We start from the raw sequence: 23,843 nt of genomic DNA, 5'->3' as shown, positions 1-23,843 counted from the left end.
TCCATAAGCACGTAAGTCAGTTTTCCTTCTAAAGCGGATCACCATCCCTCTAGCTTTTGCAAACACACACACATGCACAAAACTCCTACAAGCCTGAAATTTTGCATGTTTGATAACTTATCCCAGAGTTAATTGTTATTTTAGTGGGGGTAAATTTAAGGTTAGTCAGGCCATCAATTTTTGAATTACGGGTCTCAGTTGCGCCATCAGGTTCAAGGAAGTCACTGTCTCCACTGGCAGTGATGGTGACATTTTTATTAGCTCTACCAGATGAACAACTTCAGCTCAAGAAAGTTACAGATCTTGCTCACACGCTGCTGGGTTTGAACGCCACGTTAGCAGAAATAATAGCTATGTCTTTACAAACGTAACTGTATCACAACGTTTTCGTGTAGGAAGCAGCTCAATAATTAGGAGAGCCATGATACAGAAAAGAACACATCATTACTAAAGCCATACACGCTCTACTCAGTCTGAAGCCTCAGCTTCCTTGGTAGCCATGATTTATTACCAGGCAACAGGGTTCCTTTAGCTAACAAGGAAAAAAAAACAACAGAACACACTGAAAAAAATATAAACTAAAACTGAGAATTATTCTCCTTGAAAACATTTTCTCAATGCTGCTTAGTGACCTTGCAGAATGTACAGAAAACCTAGAAAAAGTGACAGCAAGGTCACATTTGGAGGCTTCCAAATTATGGCGCCTCAGTTGCAATGAAATCCCCAGAATGAAGATGCTGTAGCCTCTAGAAGTACCTCCTTCTCTTTGATCCTTCATCCAGATTCCTAGGAAGACTCCATGACAGCAGAAATGTTGTATACATTTCATATATTTATGCATAGCACCCACCTCCTGAGCAGATCGCCAGTTATTTGTGGCTTCAGAATGAAAGAGGCAGTGATTGTTTCACTCAATCCTCTTATTTAATTTTCAGAACAAAGTAACAAACAAAAAAACAAGATTATCCAATTGCTCTTCCACATTTGCAACTGCATCTTTGGGAGGAAGCAGCATTCAACTCCAGGAGATTAGATCTTTCCTGGTCACTGGAATGTTTTTCTGGTCACTTCTTTGCACTTCAAAGACACTTGTTTTACTTTTGAAGCAGTTTGGCTTTCAGTTTCTTGCACAGCGTGGCTTCAACTTACCTCCTGAAGTAAAGCTCATGTATTTCTGGTTGTTAACTGTCTCTTTGGAATCGTAGAATTTGAGAACATCTAAAACAGCTTGTGGATTCTTCTTTTGCTCTAGTTTCGTTATATTGGAGGTCTGTAACAGCCTGGCCCACTGCTCTGGAATTCCCTGTGGATGCCAAGTAGAAAGAATGCTGATTTAGGAAATTCAGCAGCCACAGTCAGCATAGTTCCTTACCAAGAATCCCATGCTACCTGTAAGATTACTTTCAGAAACTTTAATTGATGCCTTACATTTAAAATAAGAAACTGACACAGTAGATGTAATCATTCTCTTCTCTATCAAAATACAGAGCTAAAACCAGAATCCAACTTTTAAAAAAGAAAAGAAAGTTATGACTGACAGGAAAAAACGTGCATGAAACTCATCTTTAAATCAACTCTGCTCTTCCATGGAATAATGAGTTAAGGCTTAGCTTGTTTTCCTGGTGATTAAGTGCAGACATAACAAGACTACTCTCTATTTGTGGACAACACAGTGTATTTTAGGAGCTTTACACTGGATTTTCAATGCTTAATAATGGAAATATATAGTTGCTGTTCTAATTAAAAGATAAACCCCCTCCCTGATAGTCTCAAATAAATGTATGTCTAGATCAGGGGAATATTGCTTCTAGTTTGGAGAAGGGGGCAACAATTTGGATTGCAATGTAAAAATTCTAACACTGAGTTGTAACACAGCTGCTGCTGCTAAGGAAGTCTCTTTTCAGCACCCTTAGCTCTCTATGCTTGTTATTAACAATTTATAGAAAGTAGGAACTCAGAAAACAGGCTGCAAGTGCCAAAGCCTAGCATAAGTTTTCAATCATCTTAGGAGGTAGGGTGTCATTTGGAAATTGATCCAATCTCGGAAAGCTGCAAATTTGCATTGGAATATTATTATTGACAAATCGCTTTAAACATCCAGTATAATTTCCTAAGTTTCAGAACCTACAGTTTTCCCCTTTTACCACACAGCCAACATGTAGCAGCGAATTAGAGGAGCTACCGAATACAGACTATACCTGAGTTGCATCTAAGCGTAACTTTGGTGCCACCCCGCTCTAGATATACATTTTACATGGCTTCTGCCTACGAAGTTCTCTGCAAATCAATGTGTGACATGGGCCTCCAGAGTTTGGGATTAATGACAAAAATGTGGGATAAGCCAAGCAACAAATCTACTGCACACACATGAACCTGCTGCTGCAGTGCTATGACATCTCAAAGAAGCACTTTGATGCAAGCTTCTTTTGGGCCTGTGACGCACCTCTGGGAGCTTCCCTGTGCACATCTGTGAGCCATAGAGATCTGGCTGTAATGGACGTAAATAAAGAAAGAAAAGAAAGTTAAAACAGAATGTGGGACAACTTAGAAGGTGGGAAGGAGGTGAAACCAATGGGCCGAAATGGGGAAAATCCCATTTAAAGTGGGAGAATTATGAGGTAAGTACCAAATAGATTAGGTGCTGGACAGGCTACAGGAAGACAGACTTAGGAAAAACATAAAAATCACAATTGTTCCAAAGTTTGGAAGCATCATCCCCCTTTTTACCCATTTTTTTCTCCCTTACAAAAATATATTACTGAGGATTCACGGCAAGTGACTGGAAAAATTACTCAGTGTTTTTTTGATTTTTAAAACCAGTTTAGCAATTTTTAACAGCTGTATGCAACTTTTTCCATTCCTTTTCCAGTCCTGACATCATAACTGGCCAGTGCACAAGGAACAAACTACAACTGAGAAATTATTAGAAGGTCAAGCGTTGCTGTAATACAAGTAATGTACATGTCAGAGTGAAAAGTCTAGGAAACTTTAGACAGACATTTGTTTAGGTCACTAATGTGCAAAGTCTTTGGATCTAAAGCCATGACTTCCTCCAACTGGCTAAAATCTTCATCAAGAATCATTAAAAATTTGGTGTGTGGTCAGCTTTTATTCCAGACTGGGGTCAGGAAACTATTTCACTAAAAGACATACCTTACAAAATTCACTTTAAAAAACAAAACCAAACCGAAAAGCTACAAATCCGGTGCCGTCCTCCCCTCAAAATAAATGCAATAGCTTCTTCAAAATAAATAAATATAAAGCTAACGAAGCATGCTTCCACCCAACAGTTTCCAGCCAATTTCATTTGGTGCTTTGTGCCCTAATTCCTAGCAATCATGGTTGCTCCAAGCACAATGAAATGGAGTTTTAACATGCGTATATGAGTAACAACACAGCTTGATGCTAAAACCGTATAGCCAAAACTCAGGATCCCATGCAGGTGTTCCTGATTCCAATTCTAGATGCAACAAATAGCAGTCAGGTAATACATCCGGGGGGGGATTAACATTGGGCGTTAGAAATTTTTCTATGCATTGCACGTAACCAATAAAGCAGACATGGCTGGCATGACAACCACTGTAATCACTTGAAATTTAAAATATTTTCACATTCCCATGGCACTTCCAAACTTTTGAGAGACACAGACAGTGCGATCACTAAACACTGGGGATTTTTTAAAAAAAGTTGTGTAGCTAATGGTAGACCCTTCAGCAAAATTTACTTACCATGTGACTATTTGGCTGACACAAGACTTGTGTCCAGATTGGGAAAAATCAGGGAAGCCAAATGTAACATAAGACTGATATCTGGTGACTGGAATTAGCTCGTGGCTAGGGGGCAAACTGTGGTCCTTAATGGAGCAATATTTCCTTTGACTTGAAAGGACTTTTTGCTGTATTAAGTACTGCAGGACTAGGCCTATACCAACAAGCCTCATCATCACCAGGCTGTTCTGGAGGGGTGGGATAAGTATATTCTGATGGTGCAGCCATCTCTTTATGGCAGCAGCCCACTGAATTAACTTCTGCACTCTCATGCTTCAGGAGCAAGTATGTGTCATTGTAGAAATAACTATCCAACAAAGCGAGGCTGGACAACAGGAAGCTAGTGCCTATAATTTAAAAGAGGAAAAGAGTAATTGAAAATAAATCATTGCTATAAAAGTGGGTTAGTCCAGAACAGGTGTTGCTTTCTATAAGAGGCCAGGGCCTGTGCTAATGGACTGCTGATGGCATTAGATGTTACAATAAGAAGTCGGATGCTGCAGACCTACTGTTTGACACAATGGATGCTGGCAGCAATATTAAAACTGATCCAAATGCTGATCTGTGAAGTGGAGGTAGAGGGTTCCTCAAACCCCAAATCTTATTTTTGTTGTTGTTCCATTTCTTTTTGTTCCAGCTGACAGGGAAGTGAAAATGGCTAGAATTATTTTCTACTGGTGCACCAGGGAAGATAATTGTGATCCATTTCACTTTTCTTCCAGCCAGAACACAGAAGAGAATGAGCACAGGAAATGAGAGAAAGAGAGAAGACTGAGGAGTACAGAATACAGAAAAAGGAAAGAAATAACAGAACAGTAACTGGGAGAACATTGAAAAATGGGATCAGAGAAAAGAAGAGAGAACACAAAAGACGACGAAGGAATAGGATAGAAAAGGTGGAAGAAAAAGAGATGGAAAATGTAAACACAAAAGGAGGAAAATAAAAAACATGACAGAATGTAACGTGGAACTGAGAAATGGCAGCAAAGATTAAAGTTACCTGTGAAGTAGTTACAGAGAGAGACAGAATGAGAGCGAGAAACAATAAAATGTAGAGCGAATACCAGAAAATTGTTCTGAAATTGATATATTTGTTGCAATTTTCTAAGGGCAGAAGACCAAATCTGGAGGCCTAAACTCAATCTCTACTCAGGCCTTACTTAGGGAAAATTCCCAGTGAAGTTAATCAGTTTTGCCTAAATAAGAACCTCAGGATCTGGCCCAGAATATTTTTTTGAAGTATATATTTAGAAGTCATGTCTATTCTTTAAAATCTAATATAAATCTGAGTGTAACATTTTCAAATGACTAAAAGCTCTTAAATTCTAGTTCTCTTATAAAGACGTGATGCTACCACACAACTTTTATTTTATATGCATTAATTGATTTTATTTATTTATTTAGGAAGCAGGAATGTTCTAGTTTTCTGAAACATGTTAAAGAAACAGAAGAAGCAACCAAAACAAAAATCACAGAAGAATTGCATTTGGTGCCCAGATTTTGGAAGCTGGTGGCACATTGGCCAGCAAGCCACAAAATGATTTGTCCCATCTTCCCTGTTTTACTTACACTGCCAATCAACATTAGCCCTTCCTACCATTCGGCATGTTTTTACAGCATAGTCTGATCCATCAGCTCACTGGGTATTGAAGGTATGGAAAGTTACTAGTACTGCTAAGCTGGGAAAAGGTAAAAATAAACTGACTATCATGTTAGGCTTACTAATTAATGATTCCAACACCTAACCAGTGACTCAATCCAAAGTCCAGTGAAGCCTCCCATTGGCTTCACTCGGCTTTGGATCAGACTCATTTCCCCCATTACTTGAGCTGAAACACACTGCATTAACTCTTCTCACTAATCTTACGTGGCAAACTTGACCGTTCCATTACACCCTACTCAAGCTAAAAGCATGCCTGATTACCTAGTCTCTGGACAGGGAATACCTCGGAGGTTGTTTGCTGAAACAAAATGATCAGACTTCCACAATGCCTGTTCTGCAGCTTTCTGCCGATGTTTATAGGCCAGTTAGACTATGCCCCTTAGGGCCAGCTGTCCAGACGTGTGTGCGCATGCACACTTTCCTTATGTCTTTCCAAAGACAGTGAACTCTAGCCCCAAAACAGCTTACAAGACTTATCCAGGCAGGCACCTGGGTTCTCCTAGTTTTCATTTTCCACAGGCACTCTGCTGTTAATCCAAGGGAAGGTGGGGGGAGGAGAGGGAAGGGGAAGCAGCCGCAATCAGAGGTAAAGTACTGAAAATATCCAAAACCAACAAGTCTGTTTTTTCTCAGCCTGACTGCTGTCATCACCTGAAGTTTCCGGCTGCAAAAAACTATTTCACTGTCAAGGAACTGAGAGACTTAACAAAGGTACAATATGGAGGTTACTTACAGTGAATTCCCCGGTGACTGCATCAAACCCCACATGAATCGTATGTTCAAAATCTGAAGGAAGAGAGATCTCAGGACGCTCTTTCTCTTTCTTCTTATTGGCTAGAGGCAAAAATGTTAACATGCACTTATTTTCTGCAGTTTTTTCATTCACAAGTTTTTACAATCAGGTTCAGTCAAAGTAACCATTTTACACTGGGAAACAATTAATTCAAAGGGAATCTTATCCGCTACATAGACCCAGGTTAATGAAGTGCCAACCTAATGTATACCCCTTTTTTGATGTGGCCCATGAGATTGTATTTGATTTTCTTCACATGACCAAATACAGATTGCAGCTACCAGCTACGCAAGGAATCCACTTTAAACAACTGTCAAAGCCTTCTTAGGCATCTATAAAAAGGAATCAGGTAGGTAAGTTATTTCTACCATCATTTCGCTTTTTAATCAAACCTTCATATCCAGCAGCTAATACTTGATTTATTTTTTCAAAACTCTGAAGTTTGTCCTAACAGATTTTGGTGCTTCTTGTGGAAGGAGCTTGATTTGGGGGGGGGGGGGAATCAATAAAAGTTGTATTTGCATTTCCTCTCCCTCCTTTTATAGCTCTTTGGTAAAGTATCATATCTAATGGCTGTCCATTCCCAGCACTCTGCTCCACTGAAGAACTGAATGGCAACACATCCACAACCAGTTTTACTGAGTATTCAACTGACAGTAAACAAAATTTTGGTACCTGGCTGGTGAGCAAATCAAGGTACTTCAGGAGCACTCACCTTGGCAGAGTTTTTGAGATACTATGAATGACAACCCTTTATAAGACAAAAGTTACCTCCACTAACACATCAGATTAGGAGTCACGGTGAAATAACTGTATTCATGCAACAAATTTTGTTTAGGTTACAAAAACATCTGGGGAAACCTATCCAAATCCAGGCAGAATTCTAGTTAAAATATCAAATATAAGCTTACGAATATATGTAACTGTAGAATATATTTACATGAACTCCCAAATACATCTCTAAAGACTACATATAATTCATAAACTATGTTCAAAGAGCAGGGGTTCACTGACAGTACAAGCTGAAGTATTTGGTTCCTTTGGAGAATCATCATACTTTACAAACAGAAACCATACAGGTAGATAGTAGAGGAAATTGCTATTTGCAGGTTCTTCTTTTATCCTAATGTGGTGCGCAGTGCTGTTGAAGGGAGCAACTTTGGAACAGCTTTGCCACTTCAGTTGAAATAGAATGTGCTACAAAGGGGACTAGAATGTATTCGAATTTCTATCTGCCATGTGTTTTAGTGACTAATCCCAATTCGAGAAAGAAGATGTTAATAAAATGTTTATGTAGAATGCACATTGCATCATCTCTAGTGCTTTAAATTGAAAATTTCTGCAATATATCCTTGAAGCCAGGTATTCTTTTCCTCCCTTCCCATCAGTTTAATACAAATATTTAGGGAACCAAATTACAAATTCTCAGCACGTTCCTAGACTGACTGGCTCTGCAAATCTGATATGATGCCACACTAACCATTACAAGGTCTCCAGAGATATATGGGGCCATGATTTGGGTCTTTAGGTGCTGCTGTAATACAAGTTAATTAATAAAATGGCAGTTGCAGGCTAAAGGAAGATCTGATATAAAGCACTGGTTTGGGGGGTAGGGGGGAGCTTTCACCAAAGGTGTGGGAGTCATGCTGTGAATCTGCATGGTTGGTCAGCAACATGCATGACAGTTTAGAAAGAGAGCAAGAAGTGATTGTGCATTCCCTCCATTTATCCTTCACACTCCCTGGGTGCATTATTAAGGACAGACAAGTTGTACAGAAAAAGTTGTATGGCAGCAATTTTGTCGAGAGACTTATTTCCACAAGCAAGTTTCCTGTTCCACTGAGAGAGCGCGGTGGGGAACTGAGTGAATGGGATCTTTGTTCTATAAATATTGACATTTTGCACTTTTACTTGCATCTAAGCCAAGTCAGACTTCTACCTTAAACACTAAGCTAGCGGCTTTTTATTTTGCCTTTCCTGATGAGTGCCAGCATTGGGTCTGCCAATTGATGGCATTAGTGAAGTCCCTCATCTGGTACCTGAACTTACTGTGTGTGCATGCATCCTGCACAATACCATAGTCAAGACACAAACCAGGTCCCTCTTGGTATGCGGGCAAACCAATATGAGCTGTGCTAATCTCATTTCAGAAGGAAATGTTTCCTTCCCTGTTTGACTTTAATGCCACTTTACACATCCAGTTAATTGGCAGAGAACGTCAACTTTCTCCAAAGTTAGTGCACACTGTCCTTCGTACTGACAGTATAGGGTATTCTGAATTTTTTATTCCCATGTCCATAGTGTTGCATTTATCCCAATTAAATAATTACCTGCTGCATTTCTGCCCAAGATCCTAACCTCTACACAATGTTAACTGATAATTTATTTTCCTTCAGCACTTGGAAGAGACAACAGTAATATAGTACATCAGAATTCAAGGGGTTTTCCTTTCATCTATAAGGAGTTGTTACTTTAATTTTCAGTAATAAGAGGTCATATCCTTTCAGTGTATGTAACCTTTTATTGTATATAACAAAATTGGCTTTTCCAAGCTTGCCACTTGCAAGTGATTGCACCAAAAATTGGATTTAAAGGGTCATCAAGTTCAGTTTAAAGGAACAGTCAAATCTGTAAGTGAAATTAGGTGCTATATAGTATGGTCTATCAAAAATTGGAACTTGTTGTCCTTTACAGGATGCTCATTCCTGGTGAAAAGCATTATAGATCACTTCAGGAGACTTGGTATGCATGCATGGCATACCTCTGCTTAAAGACTGCATTCAAAACACTGATAACATGGAAATTAAATAAGGAATTAGATGTCTATATTTAACCCCACTGTCTAAACATTTTGACACTTTTCTATGCCCTGCAACCCAAATCACATACATTCTATGTGAAGTGGTGATGGACTGACTCCTCTGCAAGAATATCTGTAATTCTTGCTTGCTTATGTTACAAATGATCTCTGATAAATTGGCCAATATAAACACAGCTGTCAAAGCCTGGGAAATGTGAAATCACCCACCACATCTGCAACAATTATTACAGATCAAAAGATGACAAGGAAATAGACAGTGTTCTGTCTGGTTTCTCCCAGTCCCACTATTATTATGCTAAAAAAGCATCTCTTTGGCAATAAACTGTGACTCAGCTTAGTGGTGATTTTTTCTTTTCTCTTGTAAGGGAAAGAACAGCTTGCCCTCTTTTCACCTGCTCATTTTCATTGTTTAATTCCCTTCTATCCCCGTTTCATTCTGTTCTTTTCTATGGGTCCTTTCTTTTCTCCACCCTCTTATTGACTTATTCAAATCATTCCTCCTTCTCCCTTCTTTTCTACCCCAGCATCCCCATTCTTTTTTTCTCCTCCTTTTCCCCTTACCCCTTCACATTTGTTCTTCCTCCATTTTCTTATTTTTTATGTATCTGAGGAAACTTAGCTACCAAAGGCCAGATTCTACTCTCAGCTACACCAGTTTAAATCTTCATTGGGTTTAACAATGTTAATAGTACTATCGTTTACACCAATATAGCTGAAAAGAGAATCATATGGATACATTTTCTTTGTGATAATTTAGGTTTAATTTCCTGACATTTCCTTACTGGGCCACCACTTCCAGTTATGCGGTAGTAGTTATTTTTGCAGAGCAGCAAATGCAAGTGATTCGGTAAGAATGGAAAAGAAGGCTCTATCTACCTGACTGCAAAAACCCCAAACACCACCAAAATATCCCACCCCACAAGCCAGGCAGTTTCCTTGAATGACTCTGCTCCCAATTTTCTTGAAGGAACAGAGCCCAGCTGGGAGGAGACGCTCAGTCTCTGAATCCCCCATAGCTACTGACTACTATCATTATTACTTAAGGAAGGTGATTAGAGCACCAGCCTGAGACTTACAAGACCTGGTTTCAATTGTCTGCTCTGCCACAGGACTTCCTGTGTGACCTTGGGCAAGTTACTTAGTCTCTCTGTGCCTCAGTTCCTCATCTGTAAATGGCAACAGTACTTCCCTAGTCATAGACTCATAAACTCATAGACTCTAGGACTGGAAGGGACCTCGAGAGGTCATCGAGTCCAGTCCCTTGCCCTCATGGCAGGACCAAATACTGTCTAGACCATCCCTAATAGACATTTATCTAACCTACTCTTAAATATCTCCAGAGATGGAGATTCCACAACTTCCCTAGGCAATCTATTCCAGTGTTTAACTACCCTGACAGTTAGGAACTTTTTCCTTATGTCCAACCTAAATCTCCCTTGCTGCAGTTTAAGCCCATTGCTTCTTGTTCTATCATTGGAGGCTAAGATGAACAAGTTTTCTCCCTCCTCCTGATGACACCCTTTTAGATATCTGAAAACTGCTATCATGTCCCCTCTCAGTCTTCTCTTTTCCAAACTAAACAAACCCAATTCCTTCAGCCTTCCTTCATAGGTCATGTTCTCAAGACCTTTAATCATTCTTGTTGCTCTTCTCTGGACCCTCTCCAATTTCTCCACATCTTTCTTGAAATGCGGTGCCCAGAACTGGACACAATACTCCAGTTGAGGCCTAACCAGCGCAGAGTAAAGAAGTCATTTCCTCACAGAGGAATTGAGGAAACACACATTACAGATACTGTAGTGATTATGAGCATATAATTACCTAGCAGAAATTATTTGTATTGTGGTAACACCCAGGGGCTCTAGTCATGGATCACGCCTCCCTGGACTAGGCACGGTATAAAGAGTTTAGGAACTAACTGTAAAATGAGAGATAACAGGTGGATACAACAGTCAGACAGGGGGAGCACAAGGAAACAATGAGACAGTTTTGGTCAGCATGATAAGTAGCAGTCACAGCACACCAGCTGCCTACCCATTACAAAGAAAGCAGGTTGACAGAACATTTCAAGTAGTCTAGCACTTCTCAGGCTACAAACGTCCTAGTCTGTTTAAGGAGAAATATCCTATGATTCTCTCTTGCTCACTCTGTTTAAAAGATCTGACAGCAGGATATTATAATAAACGTGATGCTGCAATCAGTTGCACTGGATCAAAATGGACATGTTAAAGTAACATTGTGTTTTTGTAACAAAGACTTTCAAAGTGTGTCACTGTGTAAGTCTGTGAAGAATGCATAAGCCAGCTGATACCGTGACGTACAAGCCAACCATGAGATGAATCCACTTCAAGGGATTTGGCACATCCTGAGCATCAAAGTTAAATATTCTTACTATTTCACACAATAAAATAAAAATACAAAATCCTAGTCACTTCACTCCTAGTCACACCTTTAGTGATGAAATTGAAATGACTGCTAAATTGATTCTGATCTTCTACATGAGAAGAAAATTAACTATTTTTTTTGCTGTTGCAGATAATTTTAGGCAAGGATTCCTTCTGGATCTCCCCTTTTCTGCATCTGTTTCACATACTACCTCATGCTGAGGAAGTTTTCCCTCAGAAGACAGTCAACATCACTCTGACGCCAGCCAGAAGGGGAAGTGACCCAAGTCAGTCTGTCGCCCCCAGGAGCTATGGTGGTTTTCAATCAAGGGAGTTAAATCAAAATGTCACCTCTTCTTTTCAGTGCTGTGTTAGAGTCAGAAGAGAAAGTGGTTTAAATAATCGGGGCTGAGCCAGACGTCCAAAGTGGGATACACTCAGGGGCCAATAAACCATCCTCTCCAAGGAAAGAGGGAGAGAGATGGACACAGAAAACTGCAGCAGGGTAAAGGGCAACTTGTAAATAGCATGAGAGAGAAAACTTCTCTTGCTGCAGAGGTCCTCCTGGAGTATTGTCTTTCCTTCCAAGATCTCCTTTCCCCTGTTCCTCCCCTTCACCTCCCAGGCTGCTGCTTTCAATTCCACCTGCACAGCCACTCTACAGTGGCTACATCCTCCGCTTCGGTTCAGCTGGGGCTTCCCCCACCCCGGCTTTGGCCTCTTACGTCACAGGCAGCAAGCTGCTTCCCATGCACTGCGCTGCACTCTGAGCCCCTAGGCAGCAGTGGCTGGGAAGAGAGTGCTGCGCACTGGTGGGCAAATGCCTGCACAGGGCATCTCTGGCTGTCCAGGCAATAGGGGTTGGGACAGGGAGGTGCCACGGTCCACAGACCCTAGGACCGCACAGCAGTGACAGCCCCTATGGCCAGACATCCCCACCCAGTGACTTAACCCTGACCCAATACACATACACCCCTAACACCACCAGCCACCCCACTACCCTCGTCCCACAGCACATACACCCAGACACTTCCCATTACACCCTGCCCCATTGCACATACACCCCTAACACCACCAGCCGCCCCACTACCCTCGTCCCACAGCACATACACCCAGACACTTCCCATTACACCCTGCCCCATTGTACATACACCCCTAACACCACCAGCCACCTCACTACCCTCGTCCCACAGCACATACACCCAGACACTTCCCATTACACCCTGCCCCATTGCACATACACCCCTAACACCACCAGCCGCCCCACTACCCTCGTCCCACAGCACATACACCCAGACACTTCCCATTACACCCTGCCCCATTGTACATACACCCCTAACACCACCAGCCACCTCACTACCCTCGTCCCACAGCACATACACCCAGACACTTCCCATTACACCCTGCCCCATTGCACATACACCCCTAAAACCACCAGCCACCTCACTACCCTCGTCCCACAGCACATACAACCAGACACTTCTCATTACACCCCTCCCCGTTGCACATACACCCCTAACACCACCAGCCACCTCACTACCCTCGTCCCACAGCGCACACACCCAGACACTTCCCATTACACCCTGCCCCATTGCACACACACCTCTAACACCACCAGCCGCCCCACTACCCTCGTCCCACAGCACATACACCCAGACACTTCCCATTACACCCTGCCCCATTGCACATACACCCCTAACACCATCAGCCACCTCACTACCCTAGTCCCACAGCACATATACTCAGACACTTCCCATTACACCCTGCCCCATTGCAGAAACACCCCTAACACCACCAGCCACCCCACTACCCTCGTCCCACAGCACATGCACCCAGACACTTCCCATTACACCCTGCCCCATTGTACATACACCCCTAACACCACCAGCCAGCCCACTACCCTTGTCCCACAGCAAATACACCCAGACACTTCCCATTACACCCCTCCCTGTTGCACATACACCCCTAACACCACCAGCCACCCCATTACCCTCGTCCCACAGCACATGCACCCAGACACTTCCCATTACACCCTGCCCCATTGTACATACACCCCTAATACCACCAGCCGGCCCACTACCCTTGTCCCACAGCAAATACACCCAGACACTTTCCATTACACCCTGCCCCATTGTACATGCACCCCAGCACCTCCAGTCAGCCCCCACTCACCTCTCAATTCCCCAACACCCCCAAATAACCGCACCTCAGAAATTCACCCCAATACATTCATAACATATATGCCCCCATTAATGCCTAACATCCCCACTGAACCCTAGTCCAGTAACTTACTCTTAATACACCCTCAGACCCACCTCGTGCTGACACAGTCCAAACACCCCCCTTAATATACAATCAATGTATCATGGTTTAAGAACTGTATGCACAACATCCCCCTTTCCCCCATACACTCACTCATGCAGTCTCAACTCTGGTTATTCATAAGGCAAAGTGCAGCGGTAGTCACAGCTCCGCCTTATCTGCTCCCCAACCCTGTGTTGCCCAAGGCATCTCTTACCCATCCTGTGCATGCTGCATCAAGCCACTGAAATGCAGCTATTAGAGACTTTTCTCAAACTTCATTAAAATGGGCTACGAATAGCCTCTCCAAACAGGGATGAGTGGCTGTGATAATATTACAAAGCAGGAGCCTGAAGCATGGTAATCTTCCATTCCCTTTGCACGGTGCAGAGTCTTGCAGGTCAGAAAATCGATTGTGGCACCAACCTGGAACAGGGAGGAACTCCGCTGCTCTCAGAGTAATGTCACAAAAAACCTTCTGACACAAGGGGAGATTTGCATCATTTCCTGTCTTGGTTCTGATATAAGACTCACTTCTACCTTTACATCTGCAAATGCATTTCAACTAATGCAAGACAGCCTACTGGCTTAACTGTAACTGCATTTAACATACCCATCACCCTACCTTCCTTCACTCTGCAAATGCATTTAAAAATACAAGACACAGTTTTCTCCAGAAATTCAAATAACACAACATACATTCCTGGTTTACGAATTTAAAAAATCGAACACACACTTCTACTGTAACTGAGCACATGTTTTGGTGTTTGTTTTTTTTAATTATGCACCCCCTTCCTCATCTCTATAAGTGCAAATAAAAGCAAGACTCCTCTCTCCATTCTTTAAATGCAAATACATTTTTTTAAAAGATTCAAAACACAGGCCTCCCTTAATTTTGCAAATGAAATTTGAACCTTATTCCCTTGGTTTCACTCCACAAATGCAAGACCAAACCCAGTCTAAACCGCAACTGCATTTAAAAAATGCAAGACCATGTGTGTGTTTTACTGTTCTGGTCAGCTGCCCAAAGATAATTAATTAAACATCACCTCCTCCTCTTTGAAAATATGGCATTAGAATGATAGTAACATAACACTTCGGGGAGGTTTTTAATTAGCATGTCCCACCAATGAAACAGGAAGAAAGCACAGGCAGAAAGTAAACACAGCAACCAACAAACTACAGGAAGAGAGAAAAGTAGCCCCTTTGCACTGCTGATACATTACTTTTATCTCCTCCTCCTGGGAAGATGGAGCGCAGCCTGGCCTTCTTGTTCTTCTCTTCCGGGGCCATAGGGAGCGGTTTGGAGCTGTGGTTCAATGCTGAAGAATCACGATTGTTGCTGTTCATTCTCAACGGAGGGGCTGGAGGTTTCTCTTCAATATCCAGACTATCGGACATCTTCAGCAGTGCTCACAGCCTCCTGTAAAAAGCAGTACAGAAAGCTACAGATCACCCAGCTCGGGATGCTGGGAGGGGAAGAAAGAACCAAGGAGGGGCATGTGGCAGAAGTTTGTTTTAGCCTTTGGAACTGGGTACCCTTGGCGCTACAAATAAATACTACTGCTAATCATAACAATGGTCAAATAAATGTTACAGCGTTTTAATCCCAGTTAAAGCCTTTTAAAATTATATTTAAAACTCATTTTCTTCCTACTTAGAAACAGGGTTTTTATCTCAAACCAGCACAGACCTACCGGAGCAAAAATTAGAGATATTCATTGAAAATATCTGACATTTACAACTTCTGCAATGCAGAAAACTGCTTGGCAAGGGGGCAACAGGTCACAAATATTGATCCCTGTTTCAGGCATACTGAGAGTATCCCAGAGAGTGTGGGACTTCACTGGAAGGGGGGTATTTTTTAAAGGGAAACTATTCTAAAGCAATAATTTAAAGTATTTTACACATAAAAATGAACCATATGTTTGCCTCTAAATCAAGATAAAAAAATCAGAAAAATCACCACCACATATTGGAAACCATATTATAATAATCTTTTGGAAGCTTCAAACTAAAATCAGCTCTGAGTCCCGTACCATCCCTAGTGCTCTGTATTACCATACAGGTTTGTTATTGTAGGGTTGCTTATGATGCTTGGCTGACTGTACCATTTTATTATTGTACGGTTGTTAATGATCATTGCTTTGTGCACTGGTTTGTCACTCGTAAGTGCTGGGCGATGTATACGGGTACTGTACGTTACTTTAGTCACAAGTGCTTTTTTGCTTCATAATTGTAGTATTTATTTGGGGAAAAATTACCTAGAAATAATTATACACGTTTTGCAAATAGATATAAGGAGGGGCGGGGGCGGAATCAAATTTTGTGTTTCACAGCCTCTCTCCTATATCTGTAATATAAAAAAAATCTATAGAGATATACCTGTCTCATAGAACTGGAAGAGACCTTGAAAGGTCATTGAGTCTAGCCCCCTGCCTTCCCTAGCAGGACCAAGTACTGATTTTTCCCCAGATCCCTAAGTGTCCTCCTCAAGGATTGAAACTCATAACCCTGGGTTTAGCAGGCCAATGTTCAAACCACTTAGCTATCCCTCTGGGGTAACAAAGCAAGCAGTAATTTAGTCAAATAAAATCTTAATATATAAGACCTGAAAATAATATCTGATCCAGAAAGGATCAGTCATACAATGTTAAATATATTAAACTTTTTTAAAAGGGTCCAATTCTACAAACACCCTGCCTTCAAAAACCCTCCATTCAGAAGAGGCTTATATAAACCACAGGTGAGTGTGTGTTACTTACAGGTTCCCATCTGTGCTGATCCGCAGATGAGATGAGTTGTTACAGCCCCCAGCTAGGCAACCAAGGCTCTTTAGCTTAAGCTGAAGCAGCTTGTGCTTTTAGCTCTGGAGGCTCCCAGCGTGTGTGTCAGCCAAAGATGGCAGCCATCACACTTGCAAGGTCCCACCCTGAGGCCCTATAAACGTAAATCTTATGCTCAAGGTTTAGCCAAGTGAAAGTTATTGCTTGCAGGATTGGGGATAACGTCTCTAAGAGTAACTGCATTAACACTGATAGAGCTAAAATACTGTCAAAACTTTCTCCTATAGTACAACCGGTTTTTATGCGTTAATAAAATTCCCATTGGCTTCAGTGAGCGTCACATGCAGTATACACCAAAGGATTGGTTCCAAACTTAGAGACGTTAACCTCAGTATAAATTTGTTATAAAAACTTGGAAAAAATACAATTTTGGTTGTTTTTAAAGTACTGCACACAAATTGATTGTTTTGTGATTTTTGGTCTTTATTACTGTATTTATTTTACCTGAATTTAGCCTTCATGAACTCACAGATTGACAGGCTTTGAGAGTCAAATCTTTTTCCCGCAGATAGGTACAATACAGGAAGGGGCAGTGCAAAACCAGCTAACGCGTCTCATTCTTGCACTGGAGATGTGACAATGAATTTTGCAATGAGTGGAACTTTAAACCCAGTTCCTACAAACTAGGTTCTGAACTGAGACACGCCCCTACTCCACCTCACCCCATTTCATACAAGCTATTACTAGGGCTGTCGATTAATCAAAGTTAACTCACGTGATTAACTCAAAAAATTAACTGCGATTAAAAAAATGAATTGCGATTAATTGCACTGTTAAACAATAAAATACAAATTGTATTTTCTTGTTACATAAGGCACTCAAAAACAAAACAATGTAAAACTTTAGAGCCTACAAGTCCACTCAGTCCTACTTCTTGTTCAGTCAACTGAGAACCACTGCCTTAGGGTATGTCTGCACCCATGGCTGGCCTGTGCCAGCTGACTCAGGCTTGTGGAGCTCAGGTGAAGCGGCTGTTTAATTGCGGTGTAGATGTTTGGGCTCAGGCTGCAGCGCAAGCTCTGGGACCCTTCTACCTCGCAGGCAGAGCCATCCCTTGGGTAGGGTGAATCAGGGTGACTATCCTGGGCCCCGCACTTTGGGGGGCCCCACGCTTTGATAAAAGTGGGACTGTCCCAATATTTAGCCCTTTGTCCCGTGTCCCGACCGATGCATAATTGGGACGCCATTTGTCCCAATATTCAGGTGAGGAGGTGGGCGGAAAGATGAGGCAGGTGGGCAAGCGGGATAAGGAGGCGAACGGGGAGGCAAGCAGCAGGTGGGCAGGCAGGAGGGAATGAGGAGGTGTGTGGATGGCGAGAAGTAGAGTGGCGGTTGGGCGGATGGGGGAGAAGGTGCCAGACAGAGGGTGAGGAGACTAGCAGGGAGGTGAGGGGCGGGCAGGTGAGTGAGGAGTCGTGCAGCAGGCAGGCAGGCGGACAGCAAGGGGCAGCGTCCTAGGATTTGAGCTGCAACCCGGGCCCAAACATCTACATCGCAACTGTACATTCTCTTAGCCTGAGCTCCGCAAGCCCGGGCCAGCCACAAGTTTTTAATGGCAGTGTAGATACACCATTAATGTATTACAGATGGTTCAGTCAGCTTCCAGCCACATTATTTTTCTCTGTGACTAAGAGGTTTATGCCCTCCTCACATGGCCTTAGACAATTCTTACAAACTATGAGCTAAAGGCAACAATAATCTCAAAGGCGTTTTATTTATCGTTAACCCAGCTATAAATACTTTTCAGTGCGCCAAAGACAGCCTTCACCCTCTGAGATCACTAGCATTAAAGAGATGATAAAACCATTGAGGCAGCTTTTTAAATTTGTTATAGAAAGAAATGCGTTTATTTTGTGAAGTCTTTTGCACTGTATGAAGTTTCAGCTCTCCCACAGAATGGGGACAACTGTATCTGTTACTATATCTGTTTGTAAGCAATGCCAGTTTGCTGAAATAGGCCTTCGTTCTGGTATTTCTTTGCCCAAAGAATACTATTAATGGTTTCTGGCCCAATTTGCTTATGATGTAATTGTTTCCAAGATCTTGAAAGGAATACTATATTTTGTTCAGGGCTGCTTCAGGCTCAGTTTCAAGTGCCATACGCAGCAGAATTATTCACGTCTAAACCAAATAAGGGTGATAGACTAAAAGGTTTAACGGTTGATATTAACTTTCTAAAAGTGTCAAAAGGAAAAATAAAGCAAGTCAGGAGGCAGTGCACATGGAGATACTTTCAATTTATACTTTTCCTGCTCAAGCACCATCTGCTGTCCTTTTAGTTTTCATTTCAATCATCATAATACAGCACTGGATTGAAACAAAAGAATATTAACTGTGCCGGGTTGGACCTGGCCTTTGCGGTTCCCTACAGGAGGCTCAACAGTCCTATCGCCCCAGGAAGCAGTAAAGTGACAGGAAAGAAGTAGCAAAGGTGGGTCCTCCAGACCTGTCTAGAGAGGCCTCATGGAAGCAGCCGATCAGAGCCCACCAGGCTCAGATAAAAGGAGATGCCTGGCCTTAGCAAGTTCAGTTCCTGGCTCGGATGGGAGGGGTAAAGCCCTGCGCTAGAGAAGACACTGAGGATGCTGGCTCTGAGATAGGCTGGAGATAAAAGATGCCCAGCAAAACAGCAGCAATAGATTGAAGAAAGCAATATGTGTCTGCTGTAGATGGGGGCCCTAGGTTGAAATCTGGAATGGTGGGCAGGCCTATGTTCCCCTACTAGCCAAAGGTAAAAGTGGCATAAATCCCAAAAAGGGGACAGGCCTTAACTGGGAGCCTAAACAAAGGGCTGAATTGAAGGGACCCAGAGCTGGGGCTCAGGACCCTAGAAAGCGAAATAGAGTGCAACAAATAAGCAGGTTATACCCTGTAGGGGGTTCATTTGGACTTTGTGACTGGGCTGGAGGGACAAGCTACTGAAGATTCACCATGGTCAGTCAGCAGCCTGCAGGAGGCACCGGGGCAAGAAAAGGACTGTGGTACTGTACCCAGCTACTTGGAGGCACTCAAGACATGAGTGTTCCTTTGCACTGTCATACTCAGCTTGGAGACGTCCACCATAGGACTGCACAGTGTGACCACACTTTAAAAAATCCCTCCTGCCCATTGGAAGTGCTTATACCATTCCTAATCAGACACCGCTAAAATTACCAAAGATTTTCCCTTTGTTCAGAGACACTAACAAGACTGGAAGATCAAAAATTGGCTTCCATTTTCTTACATTTGCAAAGGCGATAGTTCTTTGCATGTGGAGTTTACGTTTCAAAACAATTCTTTAATTGCTCTCATCAATAATGCTGACAATAAACCAGTGAGTGTATAGCCCAAAACTCATGGGAAACGTCTCATTACAAAATGGTATTTACATCTCACTGAGTATAAACAGGACCTATGACTTCCATGACATAATGAGACCAAATTCCTTGTTAAATACCTCTAAATTCTGCAGCAAAGTTTATTTATTCTCTCTTCTTCACTCCTATTCCCTTCTTTACTCTTAAATACACACACTTCTGATCATAGATGAAAAGACTCATGGCGTAAGATTCCTTGTTGTTTATTTTGTCAGTGATTGTTTTTGAGAATGGGTGTTTGGTTTTGGTTTTTTGCTGTTTTCCAAGTGGCATGGCTCCCTGGGCCTCAGCAGCCGTGATATTATCCTGTGACCAAGTTCAGAATCTCTTTAAGTGCCAGGGAAGGTGAAGAGCATGTAGCCAACTTCAGCAGCTCACCTTAAAAATCCAGGGCCTGGCTGATTCCCTGTTCTCCAAGCAACACAACTGGCCAGTCTACACTTCTGGTTCCCTCCACTCTTGGTTGCAAGATAGACTCCATTTCTAGACCCCTGACCCACGGCTGCCTAGTTTTATAGACTGCTGCATAAAGCATGCTGTATTACTCTTCCTTGTGGGATAATTTAGACTACAAGAGGCACCTGAAGACAGGACTCAGCAGCGGAGAGACACAAAACAAAATATCCAATGCCCACTACAGCAAAACTGCAAATTCCAGGACAGAAGTACTGAATTCTCAGCTTTTGGAAAAATAGCCTATTCTACGGCCTAATGATTGTGAATCCAAAGGACAGTGACTGAGGTGAATGGCAGTTCAAATCTCTCAGAGCTATTGTTTCAAGCTCTTTGCAAACTCAGGAAGACAACAGTATTGTTTATACTAGTCATATTTTCAAGATTCTCTCTGCAGCCACAGGGGCTAAAAACTTTAAAAGAACTGATTGTAGAGCACAATTTTGCAGTAAGGCAGCAAATTCCCTGGTAAATTCTGCAGCCACAGAACTGCGGAATATATGAGCCCTGATTATAAGCAATTCTACAATACAACTATGAACAGGCTAATATTGTTGAGCAATCTACAGCAATGTACCAGCACACACCATCCAGTAAGAGTAGCATCAGGTCATCATCAATTGTACTTGCCTCTCCAGTTACCACCTCATCTGCCTTCTCCCTTTCATCTCTCAGAGCTCATTAAACATTTTGTTTCCAATGCGGTCTGAAATTCCTCTCCTCAAATTCCATCCTAGACCCTGTTCAATCCAAGTTCTGCCCCTTGCATTGAACTGAAATTACTCTTGTTGAAGTCCCAGCCAAAGCCCAGAGCTCCAACTTCATCCTTGGGATGTCAGCCGCCTTCAACACCATTGACCATGCTCCTCCTCTTGAAATCTTGTCCTGCATTGGCTTCTATGACTGTCCTCTCCTGGTTCTTCTTCTACCTCTCTAATCACAGTGTGTCTTTTGGAGAACCCTCTTTGTCCCACTCCAATTTTCTGTGGGGGTTCCTCAAGGCTCTGTCCTTGGTCCCCTCCTCATCTCCCTCTACACCTTATCTCAATGTATTTCACCCAGAAATTCTACCACCATTTCTATGCGGATGATACACAGATCTACTTCTCTGCTCCAGACCTGTCTCCTGTCCAAGCTAAAATCTCCTACCTTCTCTGACATCTCCTCATGATTGTCTAATCATCAGCTCAAGTTCAACATGACTAAAACAGAGCTTGCAATTTTTAACCCCAAGGCCTTCCTATTCCTTTCTTGATCACTTTGGAAAACACCACCATCCTGCCTACCATTCAGGCCCATAACCTGGGTGGCATCCTTGACTCAGATTTCTCTCTAGGTTCTCACATCCAGATTATACTTAAGTCTTACAGATCCTTTCTGTAGAACATCTCTAAGATACGGTCTTTCCTATCCATCCACACAGCTAAAACTTTCACCCATGCACTCATCTTGGGTCTCAGTTACTGCAACATCCTTCTCTCTGGCCTTGAACAATGCAATCTTGTTCTGCTCATATCCATTCAGAATACTTCTGAAAAGATAGTCTTCCTAGCTTGTCACTTTGACCATGTCACCCCTCTCTTTGCATCTCTCCACAGGCTCCCCCTTTTCTATCACATCAAACATAAGCTGCAGATCTTCAATTTTAATGCCCTTCATGGCCCACCTATCATCTCTCATTCACTACTGAAATGTTGACTCCCATTTCTGATCACCCCATGACTCATCCCCCCTCACCCACTTGTTAAAAACAAGTACTTTGTGCTCTGTCCCATGTTGCCCTTCACACCTGGGAGTAGTTCCCTGTAAAACTAATGCATTGTCCTTCCTCTCGTTAGCATTCGTGCCACTATGCCTACAAAAAATTGAGAACGGTTAGGCTGCTGGTGTGCTGAGCCACTGCCTATCACGGTGACCAGTGCTGTCCCAATATTCCTTGTGCTTCCCGTCAAGCTATCTGTATCCAGCTGTTGTCCCTTGTCTTATACTTAGACTATAAGATGTTTAGGGCAGGGCCCATCTTTTTATTCTTTGTACAGCTCCAAGCACAATGAGGTCCTGGTCCAAGACTATGGCTCCCAAGTAATATGATAAGCCATAATAATGCCAATTGTGGCACTCGCTTATGCTAGCTGTTAGTTAAATGGACACAGTGGCACAAATTTTCTGAATAAAAGAATCTTTTACCTATGTATCTAGCTGTAACCATTATGCCTTTTTAACCAGTAAAACAAATAAAAATATAACTCCACACACTACATGAATAATTGCAACTATTATAAATCTATAAATCCTAATTTAACAATGCCTCACATTTAGAATTGCTTTTATACAAGTCTCTCAAAGCACTTCCCAAAAATTCAGCAATTAAGCCTCACAAAACGCATATCAGGCAAGTAAGCATTATTTGAACTGAGCAAATCATTCAGATTGAATCATTTTTAAATTTACTCTCTGTTTCTGTTTGCAACTAGTCTGTAAGGAGCTTATAATTCTCTCTAGTATATTCCTTATTCAAAATTATTCCCAGAAAATTCTACAAGTAACTCTTGGCCTCTGGACTCTTCCCAAGCAACTCATTCTGAGGACTGGATGTTCAAAATTCAAACTGTGTCCAGTCCTAACGCCTCTCTTCTCTGATTGGATAAACATAACTTTTAGAATCAGGTCTGATATGAATACTAATGTCAGAGTCCAAAATTCATTTGCACTAAATGATTCTTTAATGTTGGTTTCAAATTCACTATTCCATGAACATTCCTGCCAGTAAATTCACTTACTAGAATCTTGTCAGAAAGTGAACACAGTAAATTTGACGCTTTTGAGAAAATATGCATGGAAATTTAATGGGGACGATTTAGATCTGGGTGACTACCATTCCCACTTGTCTAGCCCAGACTGCCATGTGACTCAGCCAAGGTCACACAGTGACTCATTAGGAGAGCCTAGAAATAGAACTCTGCACATTATTGTGTTTGTTTGTTTGTTGTTTCACAAGCTCTCCTACCAAGATTTTTCTTTCAACTGAATTTCATTTTAACAAACTTTTCAGCTAGTCTCCTGTTCTAACCATTTGACTACAGTACTTTCCATAGCTTTTTGCACTCTTATTCTATACAGGAATCATGTCAGCAATATCCAACAGTATGAAATAACGTGTCTAATAAGATTTCACCTCATTGCCCAGCCTGAACTCTTCTTCCCACCTGGTGAAGACTTGCTATACTTCTCCAGGATCCTCAGCATCCTGATAGTCATTCCCAGCATCCGCTCGGTTCAGCTGTATGGAACCTCTGACTCCCCTCCATTTCTATAGGCCAAGAGTGTACAGCAAATCGCCTATACCACATCAGAGGCTCAGTAAGGAGGAAGTATTTACTCTGCAACATCTTCACTCACAAAAGCAGGGTGTAGCTTTTCAGTCTGAGCCCCAGTCCTGCAAAGCACATGTTTAACTTA

The 23,843-nt window shown here is 42.1% G+C and overlaps 1 protein-coding gene across 3 annotated transcripts in view; it reads right to left on the bottom strand.

Annotated features, from left to right (window-relative positions):
• The window catches only part of PAK3 (p21 (RAC1) activated kinase 3), a 187,887-nt gene that overhangs the window by 37,761 nt on the left and 126,283 nt on the right, over nt 1–23,843 (bottom strand). For 2 of the 3 annotated variants that reach the window (XM_050965163.1, XM_050965162.1), the window contains 4 exons: nt 14,956–15,152; nt 6,164–6,264; nt 2,444–2,488; nt 1,150–1,303 (listed from right to left, as the gene is read on the bottom strand). In XM_050965163.1, the coding sequence (XP_050821120.1) occupies nt 1,150–1,303; nt 2,444–2,488; nt 6,164–6,264; nt 14,956–15,130 (475 nt within the window). In that variant the 5' untranslated portion in view covers nt 15,131–15,152. The remainder of the gene's footprint in view (nt 1–1,149; nt 1,304–2,443; nt 2,489–6,163; nt 6,265–14,955; nt 15,153–23,843) is intronic. The other variant, XM_050965164.1, reaches the window with a different exon arrangement.

Source organism: Gopherus flavomarginatus, chromosome 8 (genome assembly GCF_025201925.1).
Source record: "Gopherus flavomarginatus isolate rGopFla2 chromosome 8, rGopFla2.mat.asm, whole genome shotgun sequence".
Classification (NCBI taxonomy): Eukaryota; Metazoa; Chordata; order Testudines; family Testudinidae; genus Gopherus; species Gopherus flavomarginatus.
Note: the sequence above shows the minus strand (reverse complement) of the source record. Positions and strands in the feature narration are given on the sequence as shown.